General features: G+C 42.5%; 1 protein-coding gene across 1 annotated transcript; it reads right to left on the bottom strand.

The window, feature by feature from the left end:
• Positions 1-4,840: 4,840 nt before the first annotated feature.
• LOC136543534 (uncharacterized) lies at positions 4,841-6,128 on the bottom strand. The gene is made up of 4 exons (XM_066535957.1): positions 5,643-6,128; positions 5,467-5,531; positions 4,968-5,355; positions 4,841-4,885 (listed from the first exon to the last, which is right to left on the bottom strand). The coding sequence occupies exons 1-4, from the start codon at positions 6,126-6,128 to the stop codon at positions 4,841-4,843; spliced, it is 984 nt and encodes a 327-aa protein (XP_066392054.1).
• Positions 6,129-17,233: the final 11,105 nt, after the last annotated feature.

Below are 17,233 nucleotides of genomic sequence, written 5' to 3'. Positions count from 1 at the left end.
GAAGATCCAAAGATGGAGATCTGTAACCTGGCGTAGGGCGGAGGCGGCGGCGGCCGCTCGTAAACGATCGTAAATTTCCAGTCGGGAACCATGTTTTTTTCTTACACCAAACCAGCCAGCAGTAAATAATCCACGACCGTTTACGGCCTCCCGAATAGGATGTGTGCAGTCGTCGGCACGAGACGGCCGCACCCACGACTTAAATTATCTTTTTTTTAGGGGAACGACTTAAATTATCTGTCCTGCCATGCTTTTTCAGGACGTGCCCGTGCTGGCCCATTGGGCTTGGCCTGTTTGGCCATCTACTCGGGCCTTTACAAAGCCGAGCGCTTACTGGCCTTTATAGGTCGTTGGGCTGTTTTCTTTCTCTGCTACCAGCGTGGAGTCCAGTGTGGAGCAAAGTTGGGTGCTTACTTGGAAACTTAATCAGCTCTACTTTTGATTTGGGTGCTGCCCTCAACATTTGTTGGCTCAAATTTTTTGCTTCCACTACAACAACAGCATCTAAATTTGGGCCCCCAAATCTATTTATGTGCACAATGAACGAGACCCCGCTCGTCAGTCTCTCATTCTTCTATTCTCTTTCCTTCTTTCCTCATTAGTGCAAGCAGGGCGCGTACGCCGCGGAGCAAGGTGGCACGATAGAGGAGGCGGACCCCTTTGGCATAGGGAGGTGGTCACCCTCGGCGGCGAATGGCCAGGTCCCACTCCCGTCGGCGGCGGATGGAGCTATGGGGTGCCCTGCCGCGAGATCCATGGCCCTGCCCCCGAGCTGCGGCGAGATCCATGGCCTTGCCCCGATGTGCAGCGAGATTCAGCGAAGGGAGGCGGACAGCCGAGGGCTTGGAGGAGGCCACGCTCGAGGAAGAAGTTCACGCAGGGGGCAAGGCCACGCGTCCATCCTGGCTCCGCCGGAGGCCTCGCAGGGGCTCAGGGTTGGAGGGAGATCCGTCGAAAACGGAGGAGGTGGGATGGGTGCGGAAGGTAGGATTTGGGTGTCCATTCAAAATTGGGTGCCCAAGTTAGGCCCTATTAGAACTGTGTTTTTTTGTCTGAACACGTATATTTAGCTACGTGGTTTCACTGCCTGCTGGCGCCTGCACCAGCTCTTGCACGATCCCACGGAGGGAGGCGCTTGACGCGCGCGCTTCCCTGCCACACGAAAGGCTCCTTCCGGCCTGCAGTTTGGGTTAGAAAGAAACAGGAGAGCGTACACACAAGCTGGTAGGAAAAGGTAAGTGAACTTTGGCCATTGTAGCCAGGAACGATTATGACGAGCGCTTAACTTAACCAAATCCTGTTAAGCACCTTTAAAACATGTTTTCCATTGTAGATTAAGTTTTTTTAGATGCACTTAATGACATGGTATTTTTTCCCTCTCTAAGCTACTCTATAAGAGGCTATGCATTGTACAAGCCCTTATACTGTCTCTAATGGTTGTCCCATATGGGCACCCATACCTAAAATGGGTCTCGAATGGTACTGTATCAGCCTCCAACAGAGCAACTATATGCGAGACTCATTTTGGTTTACAAGCAAAGGCACAAACCCAAATATGAGTATCCTCTCTCCTGTAGACTCATTCGCAGAAAGGATTCTCTTTTTGGATCCTATTGTTGGAGAAGCCAAAAAAAATAGGGTAAAAAAAATGGGTCTTATATTTTAGGTCATGTTGTTGGAGATAGCCTTACTATCTTGTGCTACAGCTTCTCTCTCTCTCCTGTGGAATGGAGAACCTGGTCATGTGAAACGGTGAACCATTAACTCAATAGTGCGCTCCACCCATTCAACGAAATGTGTCACCATCCACATGGCAAAATTTGAATATGGAGAATATAATTCTGCAGAGTTTCTCGGACTACTCAAGTTTTTTTTTAGAGAGTTTATTTTAGGGGAATAGCTAAATTAGAAAATTTAGAAGAAGTTTAGGCTAATCTCTCGGAGATGCTCTAACAAACGGGCTGCTTTGTGGTAACAAACCACCAGCCACCTCAGGTTGTCTCTACAGAACTCTATGGGTGTGTTTAATTTGAGAATAAATTAAAGTTAGATGAGATATAGTCAACTATGAATTTTTGGATAAAAAATTTATTCATGTTATTTGTTTGGTTGGATGAATGTACAAGCTATTCTTTTTGTTTCATTAGATTGCATTGATAAGTGTGGATAAGGTAAGAATATTTGACTAATTATATCTATAATTTGAAAATAATATCATTTAATTATACACTGTTAAAAGTGCACTAAAGGTAATTTTATTATGATAATAACAAATTAAATTATAAATAAAATAGAAGCGCATTCGTACGCAACTCAGGGACTGTGCTTCAAGCCACGCATATTGCCCTATGATATTTTTCGCTCAAGGGTGAAAAAACAAAAAACTGATCAAGACCGCATATGACTATCCCTTTTCAATAAATCATACAAGAGATTGTTTGTATAATTTAATCAAATGCAAATAACACAAGGGTGATACAGTTAAATAAAAATAGAAGTGGTTATCGGAGTCGAAACTATTTGTATAATTTCATCAAATGCAATTCAACACATGGGATGATATAGTTAAATAAAAAGTACAAGCACTTGTTGCAATTGTGTGTGCCAAGATAAGAACAGGGGAGTAGGCGTGAGCCGCCAGAGAAGTGTCATGTGATTAGCTGCTCGAAGAAGTTGTCAGCATTTTCCACTTCTATTCTAACCGACCCGCGCATGCATGCATGCCAAACTGGATATAACATGAACAGTGACACATGCCAAAATGGATCTAACATAAATAACATTATTGTTTCCTATGTCTGTTGGGGTTTCTATATATAATTGTGGACTCACGCACATGAAGGGCTTGTTTGGGGAACTCCAATCCAATTCTCAACAAATAATATAGATACAGATTCACAGATCATCTAGATCCACCATGGAACGGCTCTACGGTGGAGTGGGTCTCTGTCAATGTGTTCGCTAGAACCACTATGGATCTGAACTGATATGCAATTATAAAAGACAATTGCTATATGACATGTGGTTGTTTTAGGAGTTAAATGCACTCTAGGTCCACAAACTTGTTTAGGGGTGCCAGATAGGTCCATAAACTTGGAAAATGCATTTGTGGCACAGTAATCTTGAGTTTTGGTTCACTCTAGGTCCATGTTGCCAAATAAGTAGGTTTATGCTGATGTGGCGTGTCCAGGGTGGACTGAGCCTCCTAGCTGTGTCACGTGAGCGGCGCGTGATGCACCCAGCCAGCTCGGCAGCCCGCATCCTCGCCAATATGCAGAAAGCCCCCGCCGCATCCTCCTTCGCTCTTTCTCATTCACTATCTCTCTCGGGCTCCCCTGCTCCCCTCATTCTCTCTGCCCTTGCTTGCACCCTCCACTCTGTCGATCTCCTCCATGGCGCAACAGTGGATCGGCTCGGTCCCGAATCGGCGCAACCTTGACCTCCCTCTCATCATATGCTCGGATTGCAGCCGGCGGAGGGTGGTGCGGCGGGTTTCAACGCAGGAGCACAGCCGAGGGCAAGTTTTTTACTATTGCCTCTTCCATAAGGTAAGTTAGGGTTTGGAAAGTTTGATTCTTGGTTGCCTATGAGCTGCATCTCGATCTTGATTTCATTTTGGCTGCAGAGGAATTCGGGTTGTCCTTTTTTCTACTGGGAAGATGAGTATGAGGAGCATCTGAAGGTGCTAGCCAGGGAAGTACTGTTGGCTCCATTGTTGGCAAGTGATGGAGAGCACAGCACTGGAGTTCCCAAAGTGGAGGCAGTAGCTTCTGAGATGAAGGATATTGGGCTGGTAGCACCTAGGGAAGAACCAATGGTGAAGGAGTCAGGAGTGTTAGCAGTAGCACCTAGGGAAGAACTGCTTGTGACATTGAAAGCTCTGTGTTTTGTGTGTGTTTGTATGCTAGTAGTTCAGGTGCTGATCTTGTTAGTGTTGTTAGTGAAGTGAATGGCACCATGTAGTGTTAGTACTGTTAGTGTAGTCAATGACATCATGTAAATTGTTAGTCTGTACTTTTGTTAACCAGAATGATGCAATGGAATGGCAGTTAGTATCATGCCATTGATCTTGAAATATTTGACACAAATTGTGAACCCAGTAATCTTTGAGGCTGACAGAAATATTTGACAGGCAATGTGAACCCAGGCAAAATTTTAACAGAAATTGTGGACACAGGAAATATTTGACACCAACTGAGCTTGACATTGCATTGAAAAAGTTCACAAGTAGCATTCATGGCAACCAAGTCATCAACAGTGGCACTTTCATCTTACAGAACCAAAAGCATGTCATCTGTGCGTAACTGGTATCACCACCAGTCAATCAAAAGCATCTATCACCACCTGTGTGTACTGGTGCCACCACCACTAAGTTACTCTAGTAATCTAACTTCCACTAAGTTACTCTAGTACAAAAATGATATCAGCATCCAAGTGTTACATCACATTGTTTTGGGTGCTACATCACATATTTATAAACAACAGCTGGATCAGGCGGTTTTTTCTGTTGGAGTAGTCTTCTTCCCTGGCTTCTTTGCAACCTGAGGTTTCTCCTTGGGATTTGTAGGCACCTTGCGCTTTCCTACTGCGGCTCTTCCTTTCTTGGTAGCAGTAGATGGTGCTACAGGTCTTGCAGCAGGCAGGTTTGACATGATGAAGGTTGAGTCAGGCAGAGGTTGAGGTTGGATGCTTGATGTTGCAACATGAGTGTACTAGTACAATTCTATAGTCAGGTCGTGAAATGCAAAGGAAAATAGTAACAGTCATGATGTTCTGTATATACCTCTTGGTCCAGATGTGAAATCATTGTCTCTATTACCTCTACATTTCCTTCTGTAATCTAAGACCATGGTGGCTGACTCCCATCTACAAAATGGTACATAGTCTGCAACAGAATAATGTTAGTGAAATGAGACAAAATTGTTGCATGGTAGTGAAATGAGACAAATTTGTAGCACTGCAAGTACCTGAGCCCTTGCATAATCATACATGCCTTCTTCATGCATATTACTTGGCATTGCTTCCCCTTGATCTGACTGTCTTATTTCTTCATCTTCAGCATTGGTCTCTGGTTGTTTTTTGGGCATCAGTCCTGCTTTCCTAAGCTGGTAGCCCTTCTTATTGTGGCCTTTGTCTCCACAGTAGCTGCATGTTATAGCCACTCCATGTTTTGACAGTTTACTTCCTGTAGCAGTTTCTATTTCTATTAGTAGTTTCCTTCTATTCTTTGAAGGCCTACCCACCTTTTTCTCATACTTGGGAGGTAGAACCTTTGGTGCAGATACCTTCTCCCAGGTGGTCTTATCACTACATGGCATTTTCTCAACCCACTTATAAGCCTTCTCATCTAGCACCCTAAGTTTGTCCATGTTTTTTGTCCACTGAACTACAGTACTAGATCTTGCACATGCCCAGAGTTGTTTTTTCAAGTTCTCACCTTTGAAGTGCTGTTAGAAGTTGGAGTACATGTGTCTAACACAAAATCTGTGCTCAGACTCTGGAAATACTTCACCCATAGCTTTAATTAGGCCCTGCAAAATTCAAGTACACAGATTGTCATAAGTATACAACAATCACACACAGTTGTCATAAGTTCACAGATTTAACATAACTTGCACTACAATGAATGGAAGATTCCTCACCTTCTGCTTGTCAGTCATTAGTGTCCAGGGGTATGTGTTCTCAATCCCTAAATCTTGCTTCAGTGTTGTCAAGAACCATCTCCAAGAATCTAAACATTCCACCTCAACTACACCAAAAGCAATAGGGAAGATGCAATCATTAGGATAATTTCCAGCTGCAGTAAGCATTATACCACCATACTTTGTCTTCAAATGGCACCCATCCAAACAAATAAGAGGTCTGCATCCTCCAAGAAATCCCCTTTTGCAAGCACCCAGAGACACATACAGTGACTTGAATATGTTGCCATCTAGGTTAAGGTAGAAGGTGCTGTAAGGATTGGTCTTCCTCAACTCATGTGCATAATCCCAAAGCATGTTATATTGTTCCTCTTCATCTCCCAGCACCTTTTTCATAGCCAACCTTCTAGCTCTAGCAAGCTTGGTCGTTGATGGAGTAAGATTCCACTCCTTCTGCACTGTCCTAGAAAAGTTAGACAGTGACATTTTTTGGTCTGCTCTGAATGTCTCAATGTATTTCTCAGCAAGCCAAGTAGATGTGCAACTCTTCAAGACACATTGCTTCTAGCAACTGTGTTTCCCAGTATAAGTCTTGATCATCATGCCATTAGACCTCTTATCATATGATGCATAAAGGAACCAAGGACATCCTTCTGAACAGTTAGCTTGAAGCCTTTTTGTTCATTCCTAAGCATCTTGATATCCACTCTTATTCCTAAGATTGTATTCAGGGCCTTCATCATCTGCCTTCATCATCAAAATCACTGTCATCAAAATCACTGTCATCACTTGAGCTGTCATGTGCATCTTCAGGGCCTTCATCATCTGCTGCCTCGTTGTTTCTCTGCCTTGTCTGACCTTTGGATCGGCTGATCACTCTAGGTAAGGATGCAACAGGGTTTGCAGCTACATCATCCCAATCTGAGCCTGATGTAATGGCCTCATGATCAAAATACAATACAAGTGTCTTTTGCACAACTGAAGCCATCACTAAAGTGTCTTCTTCTAAAACAATCAGCCTAATGCCATCTGGGAAATCCTTTCCAGAAAGTAACCAAAACACCTTCAATTCTGGATTCCTTGGATAGTGAAGCATGAAACTGAGGTCATGAAAGGTCTGTGGACACAAAGTTTGGGCTTGAACATGATCGATAAAGCTCACTCTCTCATCAATGTATGCCCGATTCGTACCATGACCAACAAAGAAACCATTGTGATGTATCTCAACTGTAAACTGATCACTAATTCCACCTACATGAACAACAACAGAACATATTCAGGCATCCATCCATCTAATTCGACCTAGAACAACCAAGTCAGAAACCCTAGCCTAGGCAAAAAAAGCTTCTATATGACCCCATCCATGAATCCTTCTCAACAAATCAGTGATAAACACTATGAAACACAACCAAGATTGGACCTTGGAGGCACTTACTGTAATCAGGGGGTGGCTCCCCTTTCCGCCGCACTCTGGCCTTCATTCTGCACTTCCACCAGGATCGCCGGGAAAGACTGCCCTCGCCGCGGGGAGAATGACCTATCGTCGCCGCACAACACTCCAATTGCAATGCCGATTTCACTCCATGGTCGCCTCTCCCGCTCGCCTGTCTCTTTGCCTCCTGCACGACGAACTCGAGAACAAAACCCTCGGTCAAATGGGGAAAAGGAGGATGCAGCGGGGGCTTTCTACATATTGGCGAGGATGCGGGCTGCCGGGCTGGCTGGGTGCATCACGCGCCGCTCACGTGACACAGCTGGGAGGCTCAGTCCACCCTGGACACGCCACATCAGCATAAACCTGCTTATTTTGCAACATGGACCTAGAGTGAACCAAAACTCAAGATTACTGTGCCACAAATGCATTTTTCAAGTTTATGGACCTATCTGGCACCCCTAAACAAGTTCGTGGACCTAGAGTGCATTTAACTCTTGTTTTAGCCTCTGTGAACAACCGATCTATTGATCGTTTGATTCGCTGCCAACGGAGGCGTTCACGCCCCCCACCCCCACCCCCAAACCCCCCACCCAGACACACACACGTCTCGCACTGTGATTGGCCTCGCCTCGGTGCCCCGTGACTTAGTACTCCACTGTCTGTGCGTAGCTCTCTCTCCGCAGGATCCTCTGTGACAGGTGCAGCGTGGCAATGGGTGTGCGGCCGCGTGCACCGGCACAGACGATCCGAGAGACTAGGGGAGCGGGACAGGCAGGGGCTAGCGGGGGTTGTACATGATATTTGACATTTGTGAATAATAATTTGACATATATTTATCTGATATCTGTAATCTATAGAAATAATTTATAATTTTTTTTGAATAATTTGGCAATCCATAAAAATAGGAGTTGTGTTATCCCGATATTACATCACTCTGTCCAAATTATGCTGAAGAAATCATTGTAAATATAGTAATAAGACTGTAAAAATAGTTAAACGTGTAAATAAATGGGCAAATTTCAGTTGTTAGGAGGGACCAAAACAACCGAATGTCACCTAGACAGATTCATTAATTATAAAAACATATTCAGGGGCACAATAAAAAATGACAAAAAAAAGTTCTTCATCGGTTCCACCCGTGCGGGCACAGGAACCGCGCGGCTCATGGCACGCGGCCACGGCCAGGCCGGTGGGGCACAGTGACGCGGCCATGGCCTGGCGCGACTAAGCGGCTACTGCAGGGTGCAGCGGCGGCGGCCACGGCCAGGCGTGTTCAGCCATGGCACCGGTTGGGGCATGCTGTAGTGGCTGGTCATGGTTGAAGGGGGTGCGTCGCAGTGACTAGGGGTGGCTCGCCGACCGCAGAGGGGGGCGAGGGCAAAGGCAGCCGCGATGGGGGCGGTGCTCGCTAGCATCGATGGAGGCAAGGACGGTCGCGACAGACACAGTATGAGCGAGAAGAAACGGAATAGAACAAAAAACAATTATTATTTTTATGTAACTAGTGGCAGTGTAGGTAATTTTCACAACTTCACTCATGAGGAGCTCTGTAGAATTGGTGGATATGAGAGTAGATCCACCATTTTCGTGGAGCAGATCCGCGGTAGAGCTGCTGGATAAAAATGCATTTTTGCTTGAAAAATGAATTCAGATATGTTTTTTTTGTGGATATGAGCTGGTAACACACTGCCAAACAGTCCCTAAACTAGGTTTAACATTAATATTACTTGCTCACGAGCAGTAAACGGTTCGATGTGCCATTTGGCTTCTCCCAATTTCTTACAGTACATTTGGCATGGTCAATATCAATGGTGGATTAACATGCATGTGTCAATGTAGTGATAAAGTTTCTCACGGTAAATTTTGCATGGTCACTATTAATGGCTGGTTAACATATATATCAGTGACAAACCTGATGGATTTGAAATGGACACTCAATCAAAGTGGCAATCGTCGTTGGTTCCGGTCTCTCCAGAAGCTTAAGTTGTACGAAGATATGTGGTAGGAGTGATGATTTAAATGGATCATACATGCACCATGGTTACAGCGTGATATATATGTACATGCATTTCGTGTGTGGACTGCTCATTCACATCGAATGAAGAAGCAACCAGCGATCTGACATAAGTCCTGAACGTGCTGATGACATAGATATACAGAATATATTCAAATGGAACTCCCCCGGCCGTTTCTCACTTGTCACATTTGCTCACACGAAGATGTATTGTACTAGCACACAATGGCTGCTATCCTGCATGAATCCATGTTCTAGAAGTCCGTCCATATGCTTTTGCATCTGACCAGCAGAACAGTGATTAATTTTTATTCTTTTTCTGATTAAAAAGTTAGATGAAGTCACAAAATAAAAAAAATAGAGGAAAACATAAGCATTAATTTGCTTTGTCTATCTTTATATATTCTTTGCCACCCAAACGTACATGGGAAAGCAATATTTCACCGAAGCATTTAGCTAGTGCCAGTAGTCAAACTTTCCACCTGATAATAGTTAATTTGGGTTGGAAGCGGTTTCCATCGTTTGGTTCTCTTGTTGGCCCAATTTGGTTTGGGTGAAAATGGGCTGAGCATTGGTAATGGACTGATCCGGCCCTGGTCTTAGACCGGACCCCATGGTCTCAAGACCAATTTTAGGAGTCATAGGTTAAATCTATTTCATCAAAAGGCTATGGACTCATTGGTACAATGAATATAATATGGGTCGATTCTAATATTTTTCTACTATTATTGGCCATAAATAGACCTGCATGCTGCTCATGGACGACTTGGTCATGGAGAGGCGGCTGCGGCATACGGACGTGGTGATTGTTTACTCCCAGCAATCAATCTGCTGGTACCTAAGGGGCGGCGGCGACCTGAGCATCGGCGCAAGGATCTCAGCGAGCAGGAGGCGGATCCCGTCGGCAACAGTGGCCCAAGGGGTGTTGGCGGAGACAGAGGACTCCAGCAGAGGCGACTGTCGTCCCAAAATCGGCAAAAGCGGAAGTGAATCATGTCGGCTCACGTCTGATCGGTTAGTTCTGACTAGATGATGATGGATGAAGGTGGGCTAACGGACGACACGTAGTGTCAGCTCACTTGAAGCGGATGAAGATGGCAACAACGGAGGTTTGCAGCGATGGCGCACTAGGGGCGGCAACTTGATGACTTCCACTCACCGAATCTGGTCGTTTCAGGAGAGGATGTCGGGATGCAGGGATGTGCCGAGGTCTTTTTTTTTCTTTTTTGGTTGTGTATTCTCCTCTTTGTTGAGGTATACGAGTCTAAGTGCTCTTATATCTTTTTGGATGTGTATATCCTTTATGGATATAGAGGTCGGATTAATGAAATCCATTATCTAAAAATTGGCCATAAATACTATTAGCATTTCAGACAAGACCTACAAAAGTGACAAGGGCCGGTATGGACTATAGAGTATGTATGCGCAGACACTACTGATGCCCGGGTTGGCCCCAATCGTCGGGCCTGGCCTGTTTGGCCATATATACTGGCATGTACAATGCCGGGCGCTTATGGGCCGTTATAGGCTGTTGGATTGTTTCTTTGCCAGCGACCCAGCGTGGAGCATGGAGCACGTTGGGTGCTTACGGACGAATGCGACGCTGCTTTCCAGCTCTTGCAGGCCTGCAGTTGAGTTAGAAAGAAACGGGAGAGCATACACACAAGCTGGTAGGAATTGGTAGGTGGCCTTCGTTGGCCATTGTAGCCACAAACGATTATGACGACCGCTTAACTTAATCAAATCCTGTTAAGCGCCTTTAAAACATGTTTTCCATTGTAGATTGATGGTGTGTTTGGTTCAAGGAATATAAGTTAGTCCATCGTCTCCTCGTTTCTCACTTTTTTGTTTGGTTCCGGAATGGAATAGGTTGATGCATCGTCACCCTATTCCTCACCGGCTAATAACCAGTACTGGTATAAAGATTAAGAAATGGAGTCATCATACCAAATTTTAGGAATAGACTCATGATACACCAAGCCATTTAGGATAAAGTGATTCCTTAAACCAAACACCCTATAAGTTTTCAGATGTGTTTAATGACATGGGTTTTTTTTCTCTCTCTAAGCTATACTCTATAAGAGCCTATATATTGTACAAGCCCGTAAATCTTGTGCTGTGGCTTCTCTCTCTGTTGTGGAGTGGAGAACCTGGTAACGATGACCCATTAACTCAATAGTGCGCTCCACCCATCCGACGAAATGTGTCACCATCCACTGGTGCAGCCTTGCGTATGACAGATGGGTCCCGTCCTTGTGACATGGCAAATTTGAATATGCAGAATACAATTTTTACAGTCTCTTGGACTACTCAAGTTTTTTTTGAGAGAGTTTTATTTAAAGAATAGCTAAATTAGAAAATTTAAAAAGAGTTTTTAGCTAATCTCTTAGAGATGCTCTAACAAACGGGATGCACTAAACCACAGGCGGTGGCCTCGGGTGTCTCTACGGAACTCTATGGGTGTGTTTAGTTTGAGAATAAATTAAAGTTGTATGGAATAAATTTATTCATCATATTTGTTTGGTTGTATGGATATTTTTTTTTTTAGAAAATAGAAGATAACTTTTCGCCTCTGCGTGTCCGTACACAGCGATTACAATATTACATAGTTGGTATTGTTGGTGAATCAGGGGAACAAGAGATGCAAAAATCATGGATGGATATACATGTCATTCTTCTGCTTCATTAGATTGCATTGATAAATGTGGATAGGATGAGAATATTTGACTCGTTACCTATTATTTGAAAATAATATTAATTAATTATACTCCCTCTGTCCCATTGAAAATGTCTTTGACTTTTAGATTTATTGTTTGACCGCTCGTCTTATTCAAAATTTTTATACAAATAATAAAATAAATAAATCATCATTAAAGTATCTCTAATGATAAAATAAGTCATAGCAAAATAAATAATATTTATATAAAAATTGAATAAGACGAACGGTTAAACAAGAAGTCTAAACTCAAAAACAACACTTTCAATGGGACGGAGGGAGTACATTGCTAAAAATGCACTAAAGCTAATTTTATTAATTAGCACAAATTGTAAACAAAATTTATTAATTAGCACTACTTCTATCCTAATTGACATACAAAACATGCACAAGTCAAGATATTAGCACTTATCTATACTAATCTTGCCATCATAATTACTAAATAATATTATAACATACTAATAATCCTTAATTTATTGAGCTAATTTGCTCAGTGTCATTGGAAATTTTACCTCTTCCGCCACTACCATCGAAATTTTTGAACTTCCCTCACTGTCATCGGAATAATTCACACTTCTCTCATTACTAATGTGAATTATGTGTGCCAAGATACAGATAGGGGAGTAGGCATGAGCCACCGAAGGAGTGTCGCCACCGATTGATGTGATTAGCCGCTTGAAGTTTGAAGTCAAACGAGAGGGAGGAGTCTTGATCCACATGGCACCCAATTGAAAGATTTGTGTATGTTGTCTAAACCACTTGAACTGCAATTTCATTTTCCACTTGTATTCTAGCCGATCCGCACATGCCAAACTGGATGTAACATGAACAGTACACATACCAAAATGGATCTGACATAAATAGCATTATTGGGTTTCTATGTCTGTTGGGGTTTCTATAACCGTGAACACACGCACACTAAACTAGGCTTAACATGAACAACATTACTGACTCACGAGTAGTAAACGATTGGATGTGCCATTTGGCTTTTTCCAATTTCTCACAGTAAATATAATTTGGCATGGTCAATATCATGGTGGGTTAAAATGTGCCATGCAGTGATAAATTTTCTCACAGTAAATTTGTCATGGTCAGTATCAATGGCTGGTTAACATATATTTGACATGCCAGTGATAAAACCTGATGGATTTGAAATGGACATTCGATCAAAAGGGGCAAACGTCGTTGGTTCCGGTCTCTCCCGAAGCTTAAGTTGTACATAGATGTGGTAGGCCGGGGTGATGATTTAAATGGATATATGATGCATTTCGTGTGGGATGCTCATTCACATCGAATGAAGAAGCAACCAGCGATCTGACACAAGTCCGGAACGTGCTGATGACATAGATGTACAGAATATATTCAAATGGGAAAAAGTCTAACCCCAAACTATTGATGGTTGTCTACTTCACCCCTCACCTATGAAATCAGATATTCTACCCCTTAAACTATTGAAAACCGTCTAAATAACCCCTGGAGCGATTTTAAAGGTGGTTTCGCTAATGTGGCATATTAAAGGTCTAAATAACCTCCTAACATCTCAAGGGTCGACTAAATAACCCCCTAAACTATAAAATTAGATATTATAGCCCTTAAAGTATACTACCTCCGTCCCTAAAAGGATGCAACTATGGTTTACGTGCCACGAAAAGTAATTCATGTTTGACTAAGTTTCTAGTGAGTGGTATTCACGTCTATGGCTCTAAATTAATTTATTATAAAAATATATTTTTTAATTAATGTAATGGTATTAATTTGATACTATATAAATATTTATATTTTTTTATCTATAATTGGTCAAACTTGATATACTAAAACACGACATTGTTCCAGAATTGCATTCTTTTGAGGACGGAGATAGTATCCAATAATGTTCAAATGACCCGTGATAATCTTGTAGGGCCGTTTGGACATTGTATCCCACCACACTGGCCTAAGCACTCATACTTGCACGTAAGCCCATTGGCTGTCTCCCTCTCCCTACTCTTTCTAGGCTTACGGCACCGTTCAATGAGCGCCACCCTATCTCCTGCTCTACCTCATGGCACTCCTCGACAGCATTGAGTTCATGCACTGCACCTACACCCTTGTCATTCAACCATACCACATCCACATCATCGCCCTGTCTCATTGTCTCCTCCTATAGCTACCTAAAAAACTGAAGGACAACATGGAGGATGTGGGAGGGGCCAAATGATGAGGATGTGGGCATGGTGCTTGAGCCCAATGGCATCGACGAGTTGGGAGGTGGAGCAAAAGACAAGATGTCGCGTGCTTCTCGTTGGATGGTGGGTTACCCTAGAAAGAGTTGGGAGGTGGAGGTAGAAAATGTGGCATGCGCACAAGCATAGGTACTTAGGCCAATGTGTCGGGATATGATGTCCAAATGGACCTACAAGAACATCCAAGGGATCATTTAAATATTATTGGATACTTTAAGGGCTATAATATCATATTTTATAGTTGAGGGGGCTATGTAGTCGACACTTGTTAGGGGGTTTTGTAGACTTTTTAATATGCCAAGTCAGCGAAATCACCTTAGGGGGTTATTTAGACGGTTTTCAATAGTTCGAGGGGTAGAATACTTTGTTTTATAGGTGAGGGGGTGAAGTAGACAATCATCTATAGTTGAGGGGGTGAAGTAGACTTTTCCTATTCAAATGAACAAAATTCACTGCCGGTCCCTGAACTTTGCCGGCGGTGTCATCCAGGTCCCTGAACTTCTAAAGTGATATCTATGGATCTCTAAACTTGACAGACAGTGACATCGACATCCCTGAACTTTTAAGGTGTTCACCACATGTCCCTAAACTTGGCCGACGGTGTCATCTCGGTCCCTGAACTTTTAAGATGATCACCGCAGGTTCCTAAACTTGTTAAGTGGTATCATCCCTATCCAAATGTGGTCTAACCTACTCTATAAGCTGATGTGGCACGGCGACTGGACGTTAGACGTGGATCCAACATGTGTCGATTAATCAATCATATTTATATATCTATACCTCCTCGTCCTCTTGATCGTCATCGACGTGTGCTCGGCGTCGTGGCAGTTCTCCACCGCTGCCATCTCTCACGCGCCCAACGCCACGCTCGTCTGCGCGCTCATCACCAGCGCCGCCGATGATGCGGGGGCAAGGTCACCGGGCAGTGAGGGCATGGATACGGAGAGGATATAGAGAGGCCTAAGTTTTTTCCCCTTTTTCTATGGCGGCGGTGGCGAGGGTTATATGTAGCATGCTGGTACAGGCGACCGGGTACGGTGAAACAAGGTGGAAAAATACGCGGCTCCGAGCGTCCACCACGCATAAACATGCGTAATCAATAAAGAGTTTTTTGGCTGGGCCCGCTTGCCAGATTAGGATGTGAGATTTAGATGCGTTGGATGTAATTTTAAAGTAGACGTAAGGGACACAAGTTTAGGTGGGTAGGAAATATCAAGGTGAAAGACTATTTTCAATTCATTCGCTCTTTTATAGTATAGATTTATCATGAAAATATAAATTATATAAATAATTTACATCAACAAAAATAAATTAAAGTATTAAAATAATTTACAAAAACAAATACATTATGTTTAAATTAAAATAGAAAATTCTAAAATTAATTTAATATTTATGTATCATTAATAGTATTAAAATAATATTAAAATTTCTATAGTATTAAAAATTTTCTCTATTAAAAGTTACTTCCAATTTTAGTATTATTTTAAAAGTTTTAATAGTAGTATTATAGAAGTAACTTTTCTCTATTATTAATACTATAATACTATACTACTTTTAATAATAGTATTATAGAACTTTTAATAATAGTATTATAGTATTAAAAAATTTAATAATAATGTTATAGTATTAATAACAGAGAAAAGTTACTTTTATAATACTACTATTAAAACTTTTAAAATACTAAAATTAGAAGTAACTTTTAATACGGAAAACTTTAATACTATAGATAACTTCTAATATTATTACATTTGGATAGGGATGACACTGCTTGTCAAGTTTAGGGACCTTCGGTGATCACCTTGAAAGTTCAGGACCGGGATGATACTGCCAGCTAAGTTTAGGGACATGCGGTGATCACAAATTTAGGGATCTGGATAACACCGTCTGTCAAGTTTAAGGACCCAAAGATATTACTTTAGAAGTTCAGGGACTTGGATGACACCGTCGACCAAGTTCAGGGACCGACGATGAATTTTGCTCTATTCAAATGGAACTCCCCCGGCTCTCACTTGTCACATTATTTAAAAAAAAAAAAACTTGTCACATTTGCTCACACGTTGTATCAGCACACAATGGCTGCTATCCAGCATGAATCCATGTCGTTCTAGAAGTCCGTCCATATGCTTTTGCATCTGACCAGCAGAACAGTGATTATTTTTATTCTTTCTTCTTATTAAAAAGTTGGATGGAGTCATTACAAAATAAAAAATTAGAGGAAAACATAAGCATTAGTTTGCTTTGTGTATCCTTATATATATTCTTCGTCACCCAAACGTAAAAGCAATATGTCACGAAGCATTTAGGCCCTGCCCACGCCGTATGTTCGGCACGCCCCACATACTTGGGCAACTGTTTGCTTTCTGACCAGACTTGTGGCGTGCCATGCAAACCTGCTTAATTAGTTATTCCTTAATTCATTTTGATGCTATTTTTTGCCAAAAGTTTGGCGTTGAAAAACAACGCCGCACTTAGGGTGGCGCCAGACTTTGGTGGTGGCTGCCTCTGGAATCGAAGCAAACAGGCCAGAAGCGGTTTTTCCATCATTTGGTTTTCTTGTTGGGCCAATTTGGTTTGGGTGAAAATGGGCTGAGCAATAGGGATGATAATGGACTGATCCGATCTATTTCATCAAAAGGCTGTGAACTCATTGGTCCGATGTAAGGCCGGATAACAAGCTGGCTCGGCTAGTTCTGGCACGTTAAGATAACGAGCTAGCTCGCCTCGGCTCGTTATCCTAACGAGCTAGAAAGCCAGCTCGGCTCGGCTCGTTAAAAGTTCGAGCTGGCTTTTTAAGCTCGCGAGCCAGGTATAAAAAATACACAAAATATAATATTTGTATTTATCTAAAGTTTGAGAATAATAATAATATAAAAAAAATACATCTAGACCAGTTACCAGTCAATTTATAGGGTTTAGATCAGTTACCAGTCAATTGTAAAGTGCAAGACATGAAATAATACAAAAACTAATATAAGTTTTGATATTTTTTTTCTTAGAAGCTTGACTCGTTTAGCTCGCGAGCTGGCTCGTTATAGCTAACGAGCTAAAATTTTGGCTCGGCTCGGCTCGTTATCATAACGAGCCGAGCCGAGCCGAGTCAAGCCAGCCACGAGTCGAGCGAGCTAACAAGGTTCGAGTTTTTCGTCCAACCTTAGTCCAATGAATAATATGGGTCGATCTTAATATTTTTTTAGTATTATTGGC

Source organism: Miscanthus floridulus, chromosome 3 (genome assembly GCF_019320115.1).
Source record: "Miscanthus floridulus cultivar M001 chromosome 3, ASM1932011v1, whole genome shotgun sequence".
NCBI classification, from domain to species: Eukaryota; Viridiplantae; Streptophyta; class Magnoliopsida; order Poales; family Poaceae; genus Miscanthus; species Miscanthus floridulus.
Note: the sequence above shows the minus strand (reverse complement) of the source record. Positions and strands in the feature narration are given on the sequence as shown.

Excerpts from the sequence above, each read along its gene's own strand:
- LOC136543534 (XM_066535957.1), bottom strand. The coding sequence starts at position 6,128 with ATGTCACTGTCTAACTTTTCTAGGACAGTGCAGAAGGAGTGGAATCTT. Across the intron at positions 5,356-5,466 it reads AGATTTTGTGTTAGACACAT|GGTGCTAGATGAGAAGGCTT; the intron begins GTACTCCAACTT and ends GGACAAACTTAG. Across the intron at positions 4,886-4,967 it reads ATGATTATGCAAGGGCTCAG|ACTATGTACCATTTTGTAGA; the intron begins GTACTTGCAGTG and ends ATTCTGTTGCAG.